Genomic DNA, 18,303 nt, shown 5'->3' with positions numbered 1-18,303 from the left:
GTCTACGCAAGCGTCTTCTTTAAAAACGGAATAAAACTTGCGAGGTGTCATGTGACCACACGTTTAACATTTACGCAGTTTCACACAAACGCGACATGATTAACGTTAAGGCCCCGTCGACACGTATAAGGAGGGAGGGGGGTTTTTTTTGTGTGAAAAATTTAGTTTTCAAATCATTTTGAAAACATGCTCCAAGTTGGAGAATAAAAAACAAAACCCATTTCCCCATTTCGAATCGCTGCTCACATGACACACTCACAGGAAAGCGCTATCCGTCGTCTTCTGCATACACAAGCTCACAGACGCGAACGATCAGCTGGCGGTGCTGTGATCGACACTTGTGGCATGGCTGGGACTCGAACTTATGTCACAGTGTGTTATGAACGCGCTAGGATGCGTGTACATCATGAGCGCGACGCTGTAATTTCTTATTTGAGGACATGTTCGCATTTTCACTTTGCACTGATTTTAAAGCCTCGTGCACGGTCAGCATTTTGACTAGTGTCTGTGAGGGACTGATTTTGCAATCCACAACCTCTGACAGCGTGCGCTCGCATTCGTGCTAGACGGTAGCTCTGCGACTTGCGCTTTATTTCCGTTTTTTTTTACTTCCCTCTCTTTTGTTTGGGTGCTTTTAGAAAGCACATGAAGCATGACTATAGCGAAATCTGCACAAAACCCAACGCTTAATTCAGACATTAGGAAATGCAGAAGTGCGAATGCAGAGAAACAAGTTTCCTTCCCCCCCACTCAGATGTGCAACAGTAAGAAACCAGCAATTCGGATGCGACCGATACTTAATAAGCCGCCGCTTCTTCAATGGTTTCCCTTCTTCTGGTTTACAAGAGCGAGGCTTGCAAATTCCCTGGGCAAAGTTAAAAGTACACAAATGTCAGTCTTTCATATCGTGTCCCCTTTCCCCTTCAGAGAAATGGATGAATCTGATTCACATTTGCTCCGATCCCAGGCTTGTACACGTTTTCCACAAGTCCTCACCTCGGTGGAGAACCTGTTAGCGGTCGGCGTGATGAAGCCGAGTCTTCCGTCGTCGAGCACGACGGCAAAACCGTCTAACGTCATACAGTACTCCATCTCTCTGATGTGGACGCCATTCAGATCCAAACACGGACCACCTGACACACACACACACACGCGCGCGCAAAAAGATCCTTTACATGAACAAATCATGCGACAGTTTTGAAAAATAAACAAGAACAGAACAAATGAAGCGGATCATGTGTATCACGGTCTCATATATTTATCAGCCGTGTAAAATGTATTAACGTCGAGGAATTTCGTGAATAAAAATCTGACCGCGTGAGGACTGCAGGTCCAGAGAGAAAGGAATGGTGCTGAGGTTTACAGCTCTCCGGCCGTTACACACTCCGTCCCAGTGCAACATGTGCAGGTAGCCATCAGCCGTACACACCAACAAATCCTCCTGCAGTGACTGAAGACTGAGAAAGAGAGAGAGAGAGAGTGAGAAAAAACTAGATCAGTACATGACCGTTACACTCGTCTCACGACGTTATAGCACACAAGCACATCACATTCCTCATTACAAATTTCAGCATCACCAGCCCATGTCTCACAACTCATGATATGGCTATTGCATTCGTATTACAACCTGATTCTGCACAGCAATGACTAACGTGGGGAAAGGAAGGAAAAAAGAAAAAAAAAAGAGTGCACGAATAGCACACAGAGACAACTAAGGTCCAAGGGAAATGCACAACTAAAATCCAGATGTGATGTGCAACCGTCCACCGTGAGCAACGAGCAATTCGCTATTACAAAAGAAAAAAATAAATACATAACGAGGTAGAGGTGCGAGAGCGATGTGAGGAAGATACACGAACACCACAAATATCTATATAGTATCATCTATAATCCTAGAATTGATCATCATTGCCAAGTGACCTGATCCATAAGCTGGAAGATAGCTCCGATTAGGCCGAAGCCATTTGAGGACAGTATGGGGGAATCACTGATGAAACGTGACTTATGTAGCAGAGTGGGATTGAGACACAAATCCCATTGTAACTTGGGCCGCGTGGACAAGCAGATTGGGCTATTACATCTGTTTACTTGAATACAAGTCAAACGTATTTGCTTAGAAATGGCACATTTCGAGTGGCATGAAGCAAATGAGTCCCCGACGTGGTTTAATCAACACATACAGGTTAAGTCTCCACATCCGGTTTGATCCAGAAAAAGGACTGTAAAGAGGACATGCAGATTTTTGACATGGATAATTGTGTATTTGAGTGTGTACCTGGTAATAGGAGCCTCCAGGTCAACTGGTTTCTTCATTTCCACACTGAGAGCAGGAGCACATTGTTCCTCTTTATACCCGGGAGTAACCTTCACACGCACACTACCCCTACGCACACACACCAACAAAGAAAAAATAGTGAACTTTACACCAAAACACTATTATTATTATTATTATTATTATTATTATACCCCATCCGTTACATACGATTGGTTTGAAAGTTAGTTTAAACTCAGACATATAACAGCAGCTTGTTCACAGGGACTTGTATGGAGGAAAATGTACGTAATCTAAGGCTACGTGTGTGAACGCGTGGAAGGAGTCTCCAGTGTGAGCTGCTGACTTTGTGGTTTCTCTGCAACATGACGAGCTACATCTTTTATAGTCTTGTCATCTTCAGACTGGCAATTACATGTGTTAATGTCTACTGCTTCCCTGGAGAATGCACTGGCTCCAAGTCTCTCAAGAGAGAGAGAGAGAGCGAGCGTGTGTGTGAGAAAGCGCACGTGAGAGAGAGAGAGAATGATAAACGCAGAGTAAACAGGTAGACGGACGAGTTCTGACTTGAAAATGTAACATCAGCTCTTCTCTTGATGATCTACTAGAGAAGAAAGAAGAAAGCAGATCCTGATGTGTGTACTTGTGTGTGTGTGTGTGTGTGGGGACACTTCGGAAAGTGGAGATCAGTGTGTGTGGAACAGAAGAGACGAGGAGGAAAGAAAGACGACACCACAGAGGAGAGATAGGAATTGGTGTTTGTAGTTCAGAGTGGTGCTCTGTGGGTGAGGAAAAAACAACAGTCAGCAGGTGTGTGTGTGTGTGTGTGTGTGTGTATGGGTGTGCGTGTGTTGCTCACAAAGAACCCTAAAGAATTCTATTCTGTACCACAAGAATATACAGCGCTGTGCGTTAGTACTGGGTAATATCTAAAAATAACTAGATGGGTCGAGTTCATCAAGACAAACTTTGACGTTGGATTGACAAAGCAAGGCTGATCGTCTGAAACCGTTTCGTAAGCGTGAAGATGGTTCGAAGTGGAAAAACAGGAAGAAAGACTGGTAGAAAGATAGATGACAAATCGACTGATACATGTAGAGAGAGAGAAGGAGTGAGAGTGATTCAGGTAGCTTGATGGAATGAAAGAGAGAGAGAGAGAGAGAGAGAGAGAGAGAGAGAGCGAGCTACTCGTAGACTGACAAAAGGCACTGGCTCCATTGATAGAGATGGATGGATGGAGAGAGTGTTTGGCATTGATAGAGAGAGAGGTGAAGTGAGAGTCTCTGTTAACAGGTACACTGACTGAGTGAGCGTGGGAGAAGAGGGGCTTCAGGCCGTGTGCAAGTGTGTGTGAGAGAGCGAGAGAGAGAAAGAAAGAGAGAGTTTTGACAGATGGGGTTTGCACAGGCTCTGGACATTCTGCCATTGTAAGTCTATGGGAGATTTGGGGATTTTTTGATGGTCCGCTATGAGACGCCTGTAAGTCCGATCAGTGAGAAACAATACAGCACGAACAATCTGAACAACTTGAAGGACCGTGCCGAGTTCGGTGGAAGTAGCTTGAAAGCTCAAGGAGTTAGAACGGTCAGAAATGTTCGATGGGACGTCAGTGGGGGAATTCTGGCCGATTTGAGCAACTTTAATTCAGATCACTTAGAAAAAAGTCACAGCGACTCGCGGCGGAACATCCTGAAGGTCTGTACCGGGTTTCATACGTACATCGCAAGTCAAACGCTCTAGGAGGAGTAGCGTTTGGAGATTTTGGGTCTCGGAAGAACAACAATAAGTTTAAACAGCAGAACGGAACACTGGGTTTGTCAAGCCAACATAATTCTAACAACATCCTTTTTAAAAAATAAAATAAACCGTTTGACACGACATTTTCTACGGAGGTTCACTGCGGCACGTCCGAGATGCTTTTCTGCTCGTGCTTGTAAAGAGTGGTTCCTCGAGTTACCGTACGCTTCCCGTCGACTCGAACCACTCACGCACTCCTCCTCCGACCTCGCGTCTTTCCACCTGCAGAAACGCTGCTCGCCGGACGCCGTTTGCTTTTCGCGCCACTCGAACGTTGACGCCGCAGTTCGAGTCGCTGAGATGGGAGGCGGTTTTTTCTCCCCTCGGATTCTGACGTTTGACGTGAACGTCACCTGAAGCTCTTAACCGGCATGATTTTATATACACGGCGCTACTTTCACATGACGGACTGACTGGATATTTGCGTGAATACGTAGGCGTGCAGATGTTCTCTTTTTGTCATTAGTTCTGCATTCTGGAACCACTAAATGCTTCATAAATAAATCGCTTTCATAATACAGCCCACGCATCCCCTTTTATTTCTCCATCAATCTGTGAGGAACTCGTCTCCGCTGCCTGCTGCCTGCACCAACTTTACTCCACATTTCAGGCAAAATTACCAGTCGCATTTCTCCGAGCAGCGTTTGAATGACATTCAAAATATTTTAACGGTGGCACGCAAACACACGGTGCATGTAAAGTGCCATTTATGTCGCGAAACAGCCAAACGATCGTAGCCTGAGTGCTCCGAGCTGTAAAAGTTCACCGAAGGACAGGAGACATGTACAAGGTACAGAGCATACCTATACACGCACAGCCACCCCCACCGGTATACAACACTGCACAGACATTCTTTGCTTGTAAGCTAATCATGAAAACGAAATGGATACGTTTATTCAGGTGAGGACGTGTGCCAGTTACGCTGTAAGGAGCTTCAGGGAGCACGAACACAGTAAAAGCGAATACGAACAAGCGCAGTGGACCCGTCCTTATGTATGAACATAAAGAAAAGTGTTTGGGTTATAACGCTTTTAGACCAGGGGTATCCGGAAAGGTCCGGAGTGGGTGCAGGTTTTCGTTTCGACCAAGCAGAAGCCACACCCGATTCAGACCTGTTGAATCGGTTGATCTTGGCTTTCAGAAGACTCGGGTGTAGCTCCTGCTTGGTTGGAATGAAAACCTGCGCCCATACCGGCACTTTTCCGGAGAAGATTGGACACCCCTGTTTTAGAAGAACCGAGAGAACAAAGACACAGAAGGAACGCACGAGTAAAAGAGATCACTCACTTCGGATAGATGGGCTCGTACAGATACTTTTCATCTCCGCCTCCGACAATGTCGAACAGCAGCACGTATCCATTAGCAGCCTGGAAAAAAGGCAAATTATTGATGAGCGGATAAACAAATAACGTACTGGTGTCTATTACACACACACACACACACACACACACGCGCACGAAGAGACTGAGCAGGAGACACTGATACATACTGACAGACATAAATGCACCCCATGTTCTAAATGAAAGATACACAGTCTTCTACAGAACAATGCAATAAAAGTCACGCTGTTCACGTGGGAGAAAACCACAGGCTGGTGCGCACACACACACACACACACACACACACACACACACACACACACACAACACTGTCTACTAATGAAGCACTTCCCTTATGAAATACCCAAGTTCTACAAACAATACCAGGATCAACGACAACCAAGAATGTCCAAAAGTCTATTAACTTAAATATTTTAACAGCATTTCCCCCTTATTTGCTCATTTCCCAATTCCCATCCACTAGCTAATTCTCCCCCATCCACAGCTGCGTGTGGAATGCTGGCAGAGCTCGGTTACCTCATTTGACGTCTCTATTTAAGAGAACGCGGCCCTACGTGTACCTGTGTTGCTGTTATTCCCCCCCCCCCCCCCAAACAGTGTATTAACAGGGTATTTACAAACGAGTAAACGCCACCTGGAGTGTCTTTATACTGAAGTAAACGCTCGAAACCTCTTCTCACGGGATGCAACAAGATCTTTATCAACATAGCAATTCGGATGAGACGCCACGGATATTCCTATTCTCGTCTGATCAGACGTGGGGTTCTGCAGTTGTAGCTCGTCGGCCTCGGGGAGATGCTTTTCTGCTCGTTGTAAAGCGTAGTTATCCGAGCTACTGTCAGCTTGAACCAGTCTGCCCGTTCTCATCACCAGAGTTTGTTCCTGCCTTGATGGGAAGCATGGTTTTAGGCTGATTAGATAACCGCAGGGATGTGCAGGTGTTCCTAAAAAAAAGTGCACGGTGAGTGGAAGTGACCCGTGTGCATGTCCACGTAAAAAGTACTGCACTCACTTCCCCACGTGAAACCAGCCCGATCCGAACGTGGCTATAAATGATGGACATGTTCAACAGTACTTAAACAAAGGCACCAAGAACAGCACATTGTAAGGAAGTTTCAAAAAAAAGAAGAAAAAAAAAAGAAAAAAGAAAGAAAAGACATTGGGGGTGTTGGTTCTGTTCTTCAAGAAAATGATTATACTGTAATAATGGATAGATAATGGCCGAGGGAATTAGTCAGTTACTCATCAGCAATCGTGCCGTCAACCAGAACTGTCAATCCTTTTGTCAGTATAATTACTATTCACACACACACACACACACACACACACACACACACACACACACACACAGACTGAGATGGAATTCAGTAAGCCTCTGACGTTCACACAGGCATTGACCGTAACAGGCACGGCTACAAAGAGCTGCATTCAACACACGCACGCATGCTAAAAAGCGCTGCCCATCATATTAGCTCACATTCTCTAAATATTATAACTTTCTCATTTCAGTTTCCATCCAAGCTCTGCCTGTTTCACTACTTTCAGCTTTTAAAGTGGAAAACATGACCTTAAGCTCCCTCAATAAGAGGAGGAGCAGCTGAGAGAGAGAGAGAGAGAGAGAGAGAGAACACACACACGAAAATCACAGCAGGACTTAAAATGCAGTTGACCTCTTCAGCTCAAAATAAGCTTGACCCTCTCAACACAGAACCAAATTCATACTCTCTCTCTCTCTCTCTCTCTCTCTCTCTCTCTCTCTCTCTGTGTGTGTGTGTGTGCTGCTGCTGCGTGTTTCAACTTCTACAAAATGATAATCAGCTCATCAGTTTCAGCAAATAAGTTTATTTAGGTTATTATATACCATGAGATGCAAGCCTGTACGACAGGAAATGACAGCGATGTCATGTACAACAGGAAATGACAGCGATGGGAGTGTAGTTAACGATCGCGATGAAAGCATAGCTGACTGCAAACTGCTCTGTGATAATGTCAAGAGGAGCTACTCCAGTATCTTCCTACAGTACATAAAGCTAGGCGAGTGAAAATATCCGTTCTGAAGAGCCCAGTATGCTGTTGACGACGAGGGGTTTCAAAAGAACACAATCAAAAACCTTTTTTTTTTTTTTTTTTGTTTTTTTTACAGCTGTACAACAGAATCTGCTTTTCTGAGGTAAATAAAGTAGCTAGTTATCGCACCTCATTTAAATAAATAAATAAATCACCCAGCTAACTTTATAAATGTACGAACAGACATATGCTACGGTTAGCATATAGAACCCAAACCTCAACCTTTTTTTTTTTTTTTTTTATTAAAATCAGGAGAATGGCCAGATTGGTTTCAGCTGACAGGAAGGTTACTGTACACTCTTTACAACCGTGGTGAGCTGAAAAGCACATCGACACATCAAACCTTGATGTGGATAATGATCATGAGTGATGAGTCTTTACTGATCACATATACATTAAAGCACGGTGAAATTCTTTTCTTCACATTTGCTAAGCATGTCAGGAAGTTGGGGTCAGAGCTCAGGGTCAGTCATGATACAGCACCCCCTGGAGCAGAGAAGGTTAAGGGCCTTGCTCAAGGGCCAAAGAGTGGCAGCTTGGCAGTGCTGGGGCTTCAACCCCCGACCTTCCGATCAGTAACCCAGAGCCTTAACCACCAAGCCACCACTTCCCCCCACCAAGCCACATGGGTTACAACAGCAGAAGACCACATCAGGTAACCCTCCTGTCAGCCCAAACAGGAATCAGAGGCTACACTGGGCACAAACTCATCGAAACTGGACAGCTGAAGACTGGAACAACAATCACCTGGTCAAAGAAGTTCATTTTCTGCTGGGACATGCAGATGCAGTACAGTCAGAATTTGGTGTCAAAGGCATGAATGCATGAACCGAACCGGGCTTGTGTCAACAGTTCAGGCTGGTGGTGGTGGTGGAACGGCGTGAGGAAATGTTTTCTTGGCACACATCGTGCGCCTTAATACCAATCGAACATTGTTTGAATGCCACAGCCTATCTAAAGATTGCTCCTGACCACGTGCTTCTCTTTTTACACGATTACTATCAAAGGAACGTTTGCTGAAAAAGACATACCCGACACATCGGGACGACGTCCGATTTCTACACGTCCGAGTTAAACTTCATAAAATATCCTCAGACACACTTTAGTTCCGAACCAGTTTCAGAACTTCACGAGCCACGTCTTTTGTGTCGATTTTGGCACGGAGACTACCACAAGATGACCAAAACAGTTTGGCGCCATCACCATGGCGACCGCATGGAGAAAAACAGGAAGTGGGGACAGTTATTACCCACGGTGCCATGCGGACAGACGCTCCAGATGGATGCAGTGACGGAGGAATGCCAGGAGAAAAAGCCTCCACTCACGCACTCCTACTCATCCACGCAGATACAAAGAGAGAGACAGAAATACAGACAGCTAAATAAAAGAGGCAAAAGTAGGAGTGTGTGTGCGCGTGTGTGCCCGCATACTATAGATATAAAAATATGTGGAAGAACTAGAAGAAGCAATGGAGGAAGAAGAATTACCGAAGACCTTTTTCGAGGAAAAGAGAACAAGACAGACGAAGTGAAAGACAGCTAAATAAAGAGAGTGAAAGAAAACATGATGAATAAAGCCGAGGCTTGAGGACGGAATGAAAAGAAAATTGCACATATTTTTGTGGAACAGAGAGCAAGACAGACAAGCACCATGGGGGTGTGAACGTAAACTTCCTGCAGAGCTCAAGTATCTGATTGCGAGGTACAGAAACCAGAAGTGTATGCGAGAGAGAGCGCGAGAGAGAGAAACCTCAGCTGTTACATGGAGCCAGAGTAAAAGACATGCAGATAAAACTGAGGTTAAAATGTTCAGTTTCTAAGCTTTTTGGATATCTCTGGTTAAAAATGAACAGTCAGAAACACAAACGATGTGTTAGGGGGGTGTATAGTTTTGTATGGATATACTGAACTACAGGAAGTCACTACACACGAACTTCTGATTGTGGACGGTCCATCCGTCCTGGCATGGAATCACCGCCGCATGTCAATCCACTCGGACAACGACGTGACGGCAAGATACACTATACGGCCAAATGTTTGTGGACATCTGACCGTCGCATCTGTATGTGCTTTTCGAACATCCCAATCAAGACTTAGTCCCCGCTTTGCTGCTTTGAAAACCTCCACTCTTCCACTAGATTTTGGCACGTGGACGTGCTCGTTCGACCCCAAGAGCACGAGTGAAATCAGACACTGGTGTCTGGCGAGGAGGCCTGGGGTGCAGCCTGGGGTCGAGGTCAGGGCTCTGTGCAGGCCACTCGGGTTCTTTCACTCCAACCTTGGAAAACCAGGTCTTCATGGACCTCGCTGTTGTGCACCGGGCCTTGTGGAACAGGCTTGGGCCTTTATAGTTTCATCCTATACAATTGTGTGCTTTGTGGTAACAGTTTGGGGAAGGCCCACATATGGGTGTGATGGTCAGGTGTCCACAAACTTCTGGCCATGTAATGGCAATTATGGTATTTTTAGCCGATGCTCTTCTCCAGAGAGACTTGCATTTATCTCATTGATGCAACTGAGGGTTAAGGGCCTTACCCAAGGGCCAGGAGTGGTAGCTTGGCAGTGAGGGGGCTTGAACTTCTGACCTTCTGATCAGTAACCCCGAGACTTTAACCACTGAGCCACCACTGCCCCTAACAAAGTAGAATGATGTTAGATGGCCCATTTATGCTTGGCCTCCTCGAGACCAACTGAGATTCAATGTATTCTGGAGATGCCGTGTGCTTCACTGTCTGCTACAGAGAGTATCTGTATTTGGAAGAAACTCTCCATTCCCATATGTGGAAAAAGGATCTGTGAAGATGTTCAATTTTTAGTGATGCAGAACACATGAGGACTATAAAAAAAAAAAAAAAAAAAAAAAAGAGAGAGAGGCTCCTTGGAGTGCATGCTTTGGAGCTGTGTGTACTACATGTGGTGTCTGCACAGTCGTGTCCCAGATCTGGGAAAGGTTCGGCAAGCCTCAGACGGATTATCGATGCCAAGTCAACCAATTGTCCATTGGGGCTCTTTCTAGCCCTGCTGGACAGCCTGCTGGGGCAGGATGAACTGGCCCATGACTTACCTTACCATCTACTGTATTCCTATCCACCTTGCCTATGCTCCACACAACTCAGCAACTAGTCCACAGAGTCCTACTACTTACTGCCCCAAGATAACCAGCAAGACTTTGGATTTCACTACCGCATTTCCCACCGCAATGGTCAGAATACCGTGGCAAACTTCATCACTGAAGATGCGTCAGTTCCTCAAACATATTATTTCTCAAGTGCGAAAAAAAAAAATCCAGCTACGTATGCAACTTTGGTGCAACGAACCTCAGATACGATCCTGCCAGGACTACTTGGCATTCAGAACCAGCGCCAAGCTGGCGAGAAATCTGTGACGAGGTTCCAGAGAAAGATGGCTTTACGACCATGGTATTTATTTCAAAATCTGTGTGGGATGATCTCAGCAGTCGCATACACTTACACAACAGCGTACCCAGTTGATTCTCGGCCGGGAGTAAATTCAAAAGGAACAATCTTGATAAAGTAAATGCAGAAATACTAACCGCAATCATTCTAGAGTGATTAGTTTAGCGTGAAATTACAAATCGTAGGCGACGACATTTGGATTGTCTGTCAAATGGGTGTAAAAATTTGTATAAAACAGACTATACACTCCCACTCAGCCAGGCTTTATACATCCACTGTGATTTCACCTCACCCAGCCTGCATCTTGTCTGGTATAAACAAATAATGTGATACACTAATTACCAGGAATTAATTAGTTTTCGTTCTCTTTCGAGATGTTAGGACACAAAATAAAAACAATGACTAATTTATTTCCAGTGACCAGATATTATCCAACAGCAACAAATTACTGGTAAATTGCTGACAGCATTTCGCACGTTCCTAAACTTTGCCTGAAGCTCAAAGCAGTCAAATCCTAACCCGAACTCGATACTGGGAATGGTTTTATACTGCGTGAGCAAATATTACTGGAGGTATGTAAACCAGAGGAAAGCTGGGGCTGGAAAGAATCAAAAACCCAGAAGTAAAGACAAACATAAAACCAGAGGGGTGGACAAATCAGGAGTCTGGGCATCCAGGACATGCAGAGTTCAGAGTTCATGTCTGGATTATTAGATTTAAAATCGTAGAGGACAAGAACGGTCAACAATCAGGAAAATACAACCCATTTTTTTCCCCCCGTAACCTGGCCACCTTCATGCGCTCGCCATTACACGCGAATCCAGTATTTTTCCGAACTGCTGCTCATGCAAATTCATAGAGCGGCGTATCACACTCCAAGGAAAGCACCTCCTAGTTAACTACATCAAGATAAAATGAAGATGCTAGCCAGACTCAAGTATTTTTCCATGTAGTTTGAGCACAGGACCCCACAGCTCATCGCTGAAACGTTTCCCTGCTCACTTTTTTTTTTTTTTTGTGTAGCAAAATTACTCCTCCACCTTTTACCCTGGTCAATAAGGTTGCCAGGTTCTGAGTAGCACACTCGAGCGTTTACATGCCGGGTGAGCTAGCTCCCTCGACAGTATCGATTACGGCGTCTTCGTCCTCTCGATTACCGAGAGCGCCAGGATTTCCTTCTTTTCGTTACCTGTCCGTTCCCGCACGCTGCATGTTGACGGACCGCTACGTGAACATCTGAAGATCGGTCAACCGTCAGAAATTCGGCGCGGTGGACACCGAGGAGCGGTCTTGAAACGAGAAACACGGACCGCGAGAGAAGGGAAAACGAAGAAACGGTTCACTTCAACAAGTCCACACGTGTTTCCAGGCATGCAGAAGACGCCAGGCCTAATGAAACGTGTGTGCGTCAAGGAGTATGCGAGAGACTCATCCCTTTGCTACCTTTCAATCTTGCACTAAGCTCGGCTGCTCAGCTGCTCAGCATTACGTTCCTGAACGTTTAGACAGACGTTAACTTTGCTTTATTGGCATATTGACTTCCACTGATGTAAACACACTTGTGGAAGCTCAATCGGTTAAGCGCTACTTCATACCGGCTCATACGGCGCCCGAGCAGAAGGATAAACCGACAGTAAAATAACCATGTAATGATTTGTAAATATTTAAGAAGGATACCAAATGCTCGAACTCTGACGCCGTAGTGAAAATATTCACTCGATTAAACTGAAACTTGAGGCTTGAAAAAGGATCAACTCCTCGTCGGGAGTTTATTGAAAACAGAACGGCATTCGAATTGTCTTCGAGGCACCATGTTCTCCCATGTAGCTGGCGTTTACACCTCTACGAATGACACATTAGAAGCAGGTCTAATGTGTCATACTGAAGTGGATCAAAAATGCAAGCACAGCGCTGTGAACGTGTCCTCCAGCAGTACTTGCATGCAAACTGCTGAGTAACGCATCTGTGCGGAACAAGCGGAGCGTTTCTCAGCAGTGTGAGCGGTGTGAGCGTACGACAGGAAGTGGAAGCGTGTGGCTAGAAGATGTTTGAAATGAGGATTTAAAATGTTCGGCTTTAGGACGGTCAGTTTAATGCTCAACATTTCATTCTTATTCAGTGACCGTTTCTGGTTAACGTTTGGTTTATTCTACAAAGTTCATGCCGTCTCTCTTTATTGCTCTCTCTCTCCTTCCGTCTCAATCGTTCTTTCTCCATCTCCGTGCACCATCGCTGTGTTTATACGGCCGCTCGGTCTTTTTCCCGCGTCTCCGTCCCTTTTCTCCATCCGTCTTTCTTCTTCCATCTAACGGTCTTTTTTTCTCCCAGTCGTTTTTTTTTTTTGTATGTTTGTCTTTTCTTCTCCATCTTTCTTTCTCCAGGTCTGCCTTTCCCCTTTTCTCAGTCTTTCTATCCATCTTCCATGCATTCCTTTTCTCCCCTCCTCCTTTCTCTCCATTTCTCTCTCTCCCTGACTGTCTTTCTCCATGTCTGCCTTTACTTTTCCCTCCATCTTTCTTATGCACTCCCTTTACTTCTCCCACTCACTCCCCACTTTCTTCCTGTCTCTCGAAGTCGTTCATTTTCTTGTCTCGTTCTTCCCCCTCATCTCGGTCTGTCTTTCTCTCCCATCTCCCTCCGTTTCTCCCACTCTCTTTCTCCATCAATCTTTCTTCTTGTCTCTCAGTCTTTCTTTCTCTCTCACTTCCATCTCATTCTCTCCATTTCTGCCAGTCTCACTCCTGCTTTTCCTCCCCATTTGCTTTTCTTAATCCTTGAACACCTGCCTTTCCTTCTCAATCTTGGTCTTTCTCCATGTTTGCCCTTCCTTTTCCCTCCTTCTTTCTTTCCTTCTCTCCCTCACTCCCCCATTGCTTCTCCCCCTAGTCTCTCTCATTCATTCTTTTGCCAGGTCTCATTCTTTCTCCCCATCTCTGTCCGTCTTTCTTCCTTCCTGTTTAACCGTCTGTCTCTGTCCCAATCTCACTGTTTCTCCCCATCTGTCTTTCTTAATCCTCGAACACCTGTCCTTCCTTCTCCATCTGTCTGTCTTTCCTTCTGTGCCTGCCTTTCCTTTTTGAGCCTTCATTTTATTCCTCCTCTGCATTCGCTTTCTCCTAGTCTCTCTCTCTTTCCCTCCATCTCATTCTCCCACTCACGGCCATCTTTCGTCTTGTCTCACAGCCTCTCTCTCCCCATCTCACTCTCGGTTTCTCCCTGTCTCACTCCCTCTCTCTCTCTCTCCTAGTCTCTCTTTCTTACTCTCCCTCTCATTCTCCTGCTCACGGCAGTCTTTCTTCCTGTCTCACAGTCCTTCTCTCTCCCTGTCTCACGGTATTTCTCTCTCTCTCTCTCTCTCTCTCTCTCCCCATCTCACTTTGGGTCTCCCTGTCTCACTCCCTCTCTCTCTCTCTCTCTCCTAGTCTCTCTTTCTTACTCTCCCTCTCATTCTCCTGCTCACGGCAGTCTTTCTTCCTGTCTCACAGTCCTTCTCTCTCCATCTCACCTTCCCCCACCCCACCACCGAATGTATGCACTCTTAAACCACCGTAAGGTCAATTTCAAATAGGGAGGGAAAAAAAAAAAAAAAAAAGTCTGTGAGGATACATTACACCTAGAATCCAAAATTAGAAGTGAAACATTCCAGTCATTTTACCGTCTTACATAATCAAGTGTGCATGTTTCTCCCTTTGTCCGAGTCTGGGCTTTAACATCCTCCAGTCATCATTTCCGTCATTCTTTCAGTGCACGCATTGTGCAATAAAAACAAAAAACAAAAAAAAAAAACCCCCACTTATTGCATCCTGGATGTTTGTGTCACTTTATGACTTTTCCTTTAGTGCGAAATTAGCATTCGGGTTTGTGTGTGTAAAGGCACAGGATGTTAACCATTTTGGAACTGGCAGAAGAACGATATAGCGAACTTAAAAATATTTCATAAACACGTGTTGTATTGTACTTTCCCTCCACTGTGCTGATTAACCGAACAGATTTTTCAAGGCTGTATCCCAAACCACACAAGTGGTGTATCACTGGTGGAGTTACACACTACTTAGTAAGGTAGCACTCTTTCTCCAAGGAGGTTTGAATCGCCCAAAAAGCCCTGCTAGCTCTAATTTCTTAAAATAACGTAGGAAAAAAAAAAAACAAAAAACTATAATGCTCTCAATCCTGTAATAGTACTTCACAATCATACTATACAGCACTTTCCTCCCCTGACTAGGGCTGGTCGATATATCGATACAACATCGATACGGTGATAAACGATTACGCGATACACTTTTCTGAGATATCGTTGGTATGGTGATGTATTTCTTCACGTTTTTTAATCATTACCAAAAGGTACATTAAAAACGGTACCGAATGGACGCTGTTGATTTGACGCAACTTTTCAAATGTAATCTTTGCAGGCATTGAAGAAAGTTGAACTTTTTTTTTTTGTTTATCTTAGTACTGTTTTGCAAACAGTTTGTTAGCTAAATTATAGATCGTGATCGTGGAAATGTTCAAGTATGGTGATATGATATTTTTGTCCTACCCCTGACTCAATAATCCCACGGCACGCACGAGCGTTAACGTGAGGGTGGTTTATAAAGGAAGTTAGCCTAAGCATATCCTTTTAACTACAGTACGAACATAAGAAAACTGGACCTTCACCACAACCGTAACCCTTATTAATAACCGATCGCAAAATGGGGATTGGTGCAAACTGATGATCTGAAATAACCTAAAATCCTCAGCTAAACAAGTGGCGTCTTATGGTAAACGGTCTACACTTATAGAGCACTTTTTTTTAAACCTTAGAGGCTCTACAAATTCATTCACCCATTCACACACAACAGTAGTAGCAGAGCTGCCACGCAAGGCGCTAACTTGCCATCAGGAGGAACTTGGGGGTTCGGTGTCTCGCCCGAGGTCACCCCGGCATGTGGAGTCACGTGGGTCGGGAATCGAACCGCCGACCCTACGATTAGCGGACAACCCGCTCTACCACCCGATCCACAGCCGCCCACACTGCTTCTTCTTAGTCTCGCATTAGTGCTAATTCATCAATCATCCGGCTGCCTATTTCCTCCAAAACCTGCAATGAGCAGCAAATTTAAAAATTCCTCCAGCAAAAGATGTCGGTTTTCTTCACGTACATTATTCAACACTTTTGAAGAGTTTAACTGCTAACGGCGTGATCGGTTTAGCTTTAGCGAATATACCGTACTCATTTTTCAAAGCATTGGAGCTAAGGTCTGTCCGATCCTCCCACATTTCCAGCACACAGAGCTGGGTGTTTATGTAATAAGCAACGCTTATGCGTAGTAATATGCAATAACAGCACCGTCATCGCAAAAATAAGGACTTTATCGAGTTAAAAACATGTTAACATAGTACCTTTGTATTATGATAAAGTGCTTGCTTCTTAAAAAGCCATTTTTGATTGCACTTCATCTGCACAACTAGTTCTGTTGCGCTCAAAGTATTTCATCAGAAATTGTTAACACAGGCGCTATTGTTAGCTCTATAGGGTGCTTTTTCACGCTTTTGGCAAACAGAACAAAGTGCTGGATTTTTCGTATCCTTCAACGTCGAGTACAAGACGTGATCAACCCGGTCAGATTGTTCATTTACGGGGGAAATAAAAGGCACAGCACCGTTCTCGACATGTAGCGTTCTTCCTCGGATAAGACAGATTTAGGCTCTCTTCTTCAATACGCTTCATACCCACTGCTCTTTTTAGGACTGGGTGATCTGGGCAAAATCATACAATAATAACGATCAATAATGATGTTTCCTCAATGCTCAATTGGACCCAGCGAGCTAACAAAAACGGACTGCACGTGAAAGGGACGAGGGAGAATCGTACCAAGAACGGATTTCAACCTGAACTGAACGCGAGTGCGTGACTTCGGTCATTATACGGTTCTATCCGCTAATCGCTCTGCACTCACACCACACGGAGCCTTATAATACCAAGGTCACAAAATAAACTTGGAAACAAAGAATAGCCTTGTCCCCTGGTGCAGGTTTTGAGTTAGTCAGCCCATCTGTCCACTGTGGCTCGAGCAAACTTTACAGCGCAATAAAAATACATTCCTGACGTCATCGGTTCCACTGCTGAAAAAAAAAAACAACAGAAAAACGGAGGAAATCTGTGTGTCAGAGAGTTGAATAGCTTGCGGCGAACGTGTGGTGTGGTTTGAGTTTTAGCGACGGACATTGGACTCTAAGTGCAAAAACACATTAACGACAACAAAAATGCAACAGAAAAACAGTAAACAGAGCAGAAAATAAAGAAAAAGCAGCAAAACGAAGAAGTACTGAAACATAAAGGGGGAAAAACAAGTAAACACCTAAAACAGAACAGACAAAACCAAACTACAACAACAACAAAAGAGATACTCAAAACACCGACAAAACAAACAACTAAACCACACACACAATAACAAAAAACACAGACAAAAACATCCAAACAAAGAAGTCAAAGCCAAAAACACACCGGAGACCGCCCCTGCAGGATTCTGCGAGTGCAGAAATGAACGCAAAAACCAAGCAAACTCTGTAATACTCGAAGGAGCTTTCAATTTTACAAAATTACCGCTGATTTACTGCAGATTTGGGCCAAGACGCGTCATGTCGCATCATCATCACAATCAGGGGCGGACTTTACCGTTAGGCAAAGGTCGGCAATTGCCTTGAGCACCGAGCTTAAACTTATGATTTAAAAAAAAAATTTATTTTGACTTTTTGCTCATTAATTCGGTATTTTCTAAAAAAATCCTTACGCTAAAACGCCAACAGAATGCTTACTTCATGAGTGGCGTGTTGTGGGCCGGGTGTGGTGGTCCGCTCTGGACCGTCAGAAAGTCCAGGGCCACTTTTGGGTCCCAGTCCACCCCTGATCATTGCCATTCATGCTAAATAACACATGCTGAAAATTTCAATATGGATGTTAAAACACTGAAATGAGGGCCCCATGCCGATATTTTGCCTAGGGCCCCCGAATCACTAAATCCGCCCCTGATCACAACGCACATTCAGCCAAAGCCCTCTTCGATTCACGTTCGTCAAACGAATACAGCGAAACGGTCTCATTTACCAACAAAAAGCACTGCGAAAAACCGTGCGTAACTATGACCTGCAGTTGCAATTTCGGACGGAAAGCAAAAGTCTTTAATATAAACCGACTGTACCTATTTTGTACTTCGGAATATTTTTTTATTTCGCTCGCATAATCAAACGTATAATTTCCCGGTACTGTTTCCTGACAGTTGCTTTAGACACGTCGTTTTTAGACGCCAAATGTCTACGTTATTTGTAGAGAATTTTACTAAACCTCTAAATCAGCAACTGAGAACAAGCAACGCATCACTGAAGCAACAGCAATAAAATAATACACCGAGTAACGATTTCATCTATGAAAA

At 44.5% G+C, this 18,303-nt stretch overlaps 1 protein-coding gene across 1 annotated transcript in view; it reads right to left on the bottom strand.

Annotated features, from left to right (window-relative positions):
* ric1 (RIC1 homolog, RAB6A GEF complex partner 1) overlaps positions 1 to 18,303 on the bottom strand; it is a 54,414-nt gene that overhangs the window by 19,782 nt on the left and 16,329 nt on the right. Inside the window, exons 3-6 of the mRNA XM_053649217.1 lie at positions 5,357 to 5,436; positions 2,276 to 2,383; positions 1,315 to 1,457; positions 997 to 1,133 (exon numbers count right to left, since the gene is read on the bottom strand). Coding sequence (XP_053505192.1) covers positions 997 to 1,133; positions 1,315 to 1,457; positions 2,276 to 2,383; positions 5,357 to 5,436 — 468 coding nt within the window. The remainder of the gene's footprint in view (positions 1 to 996; positions 1,134 to 1,314; positions 1,458 to 2,275; positions 2,384 to 5,356; positions 5,437 to 18,303) is intronic.

This window comes from Ictalurus furcatus, chromosome 18, assembly GCF_023375685.1.
Source record: "Ictalurus furcatus strain D&B chromosome 18, Billie_1.0, whole genome shotgun sequence".
NCBI classification, from domain to species: domain Eukaryota; kingdom Metazoa; phylum Chordata; class Actinopteri; order Siluriformes; family Ictaluridae; genus Ictalurus; species Ictalurus furcatus.
This window is presented reverse-complemented; position numbering and strand designations above follow the sequence as displayed.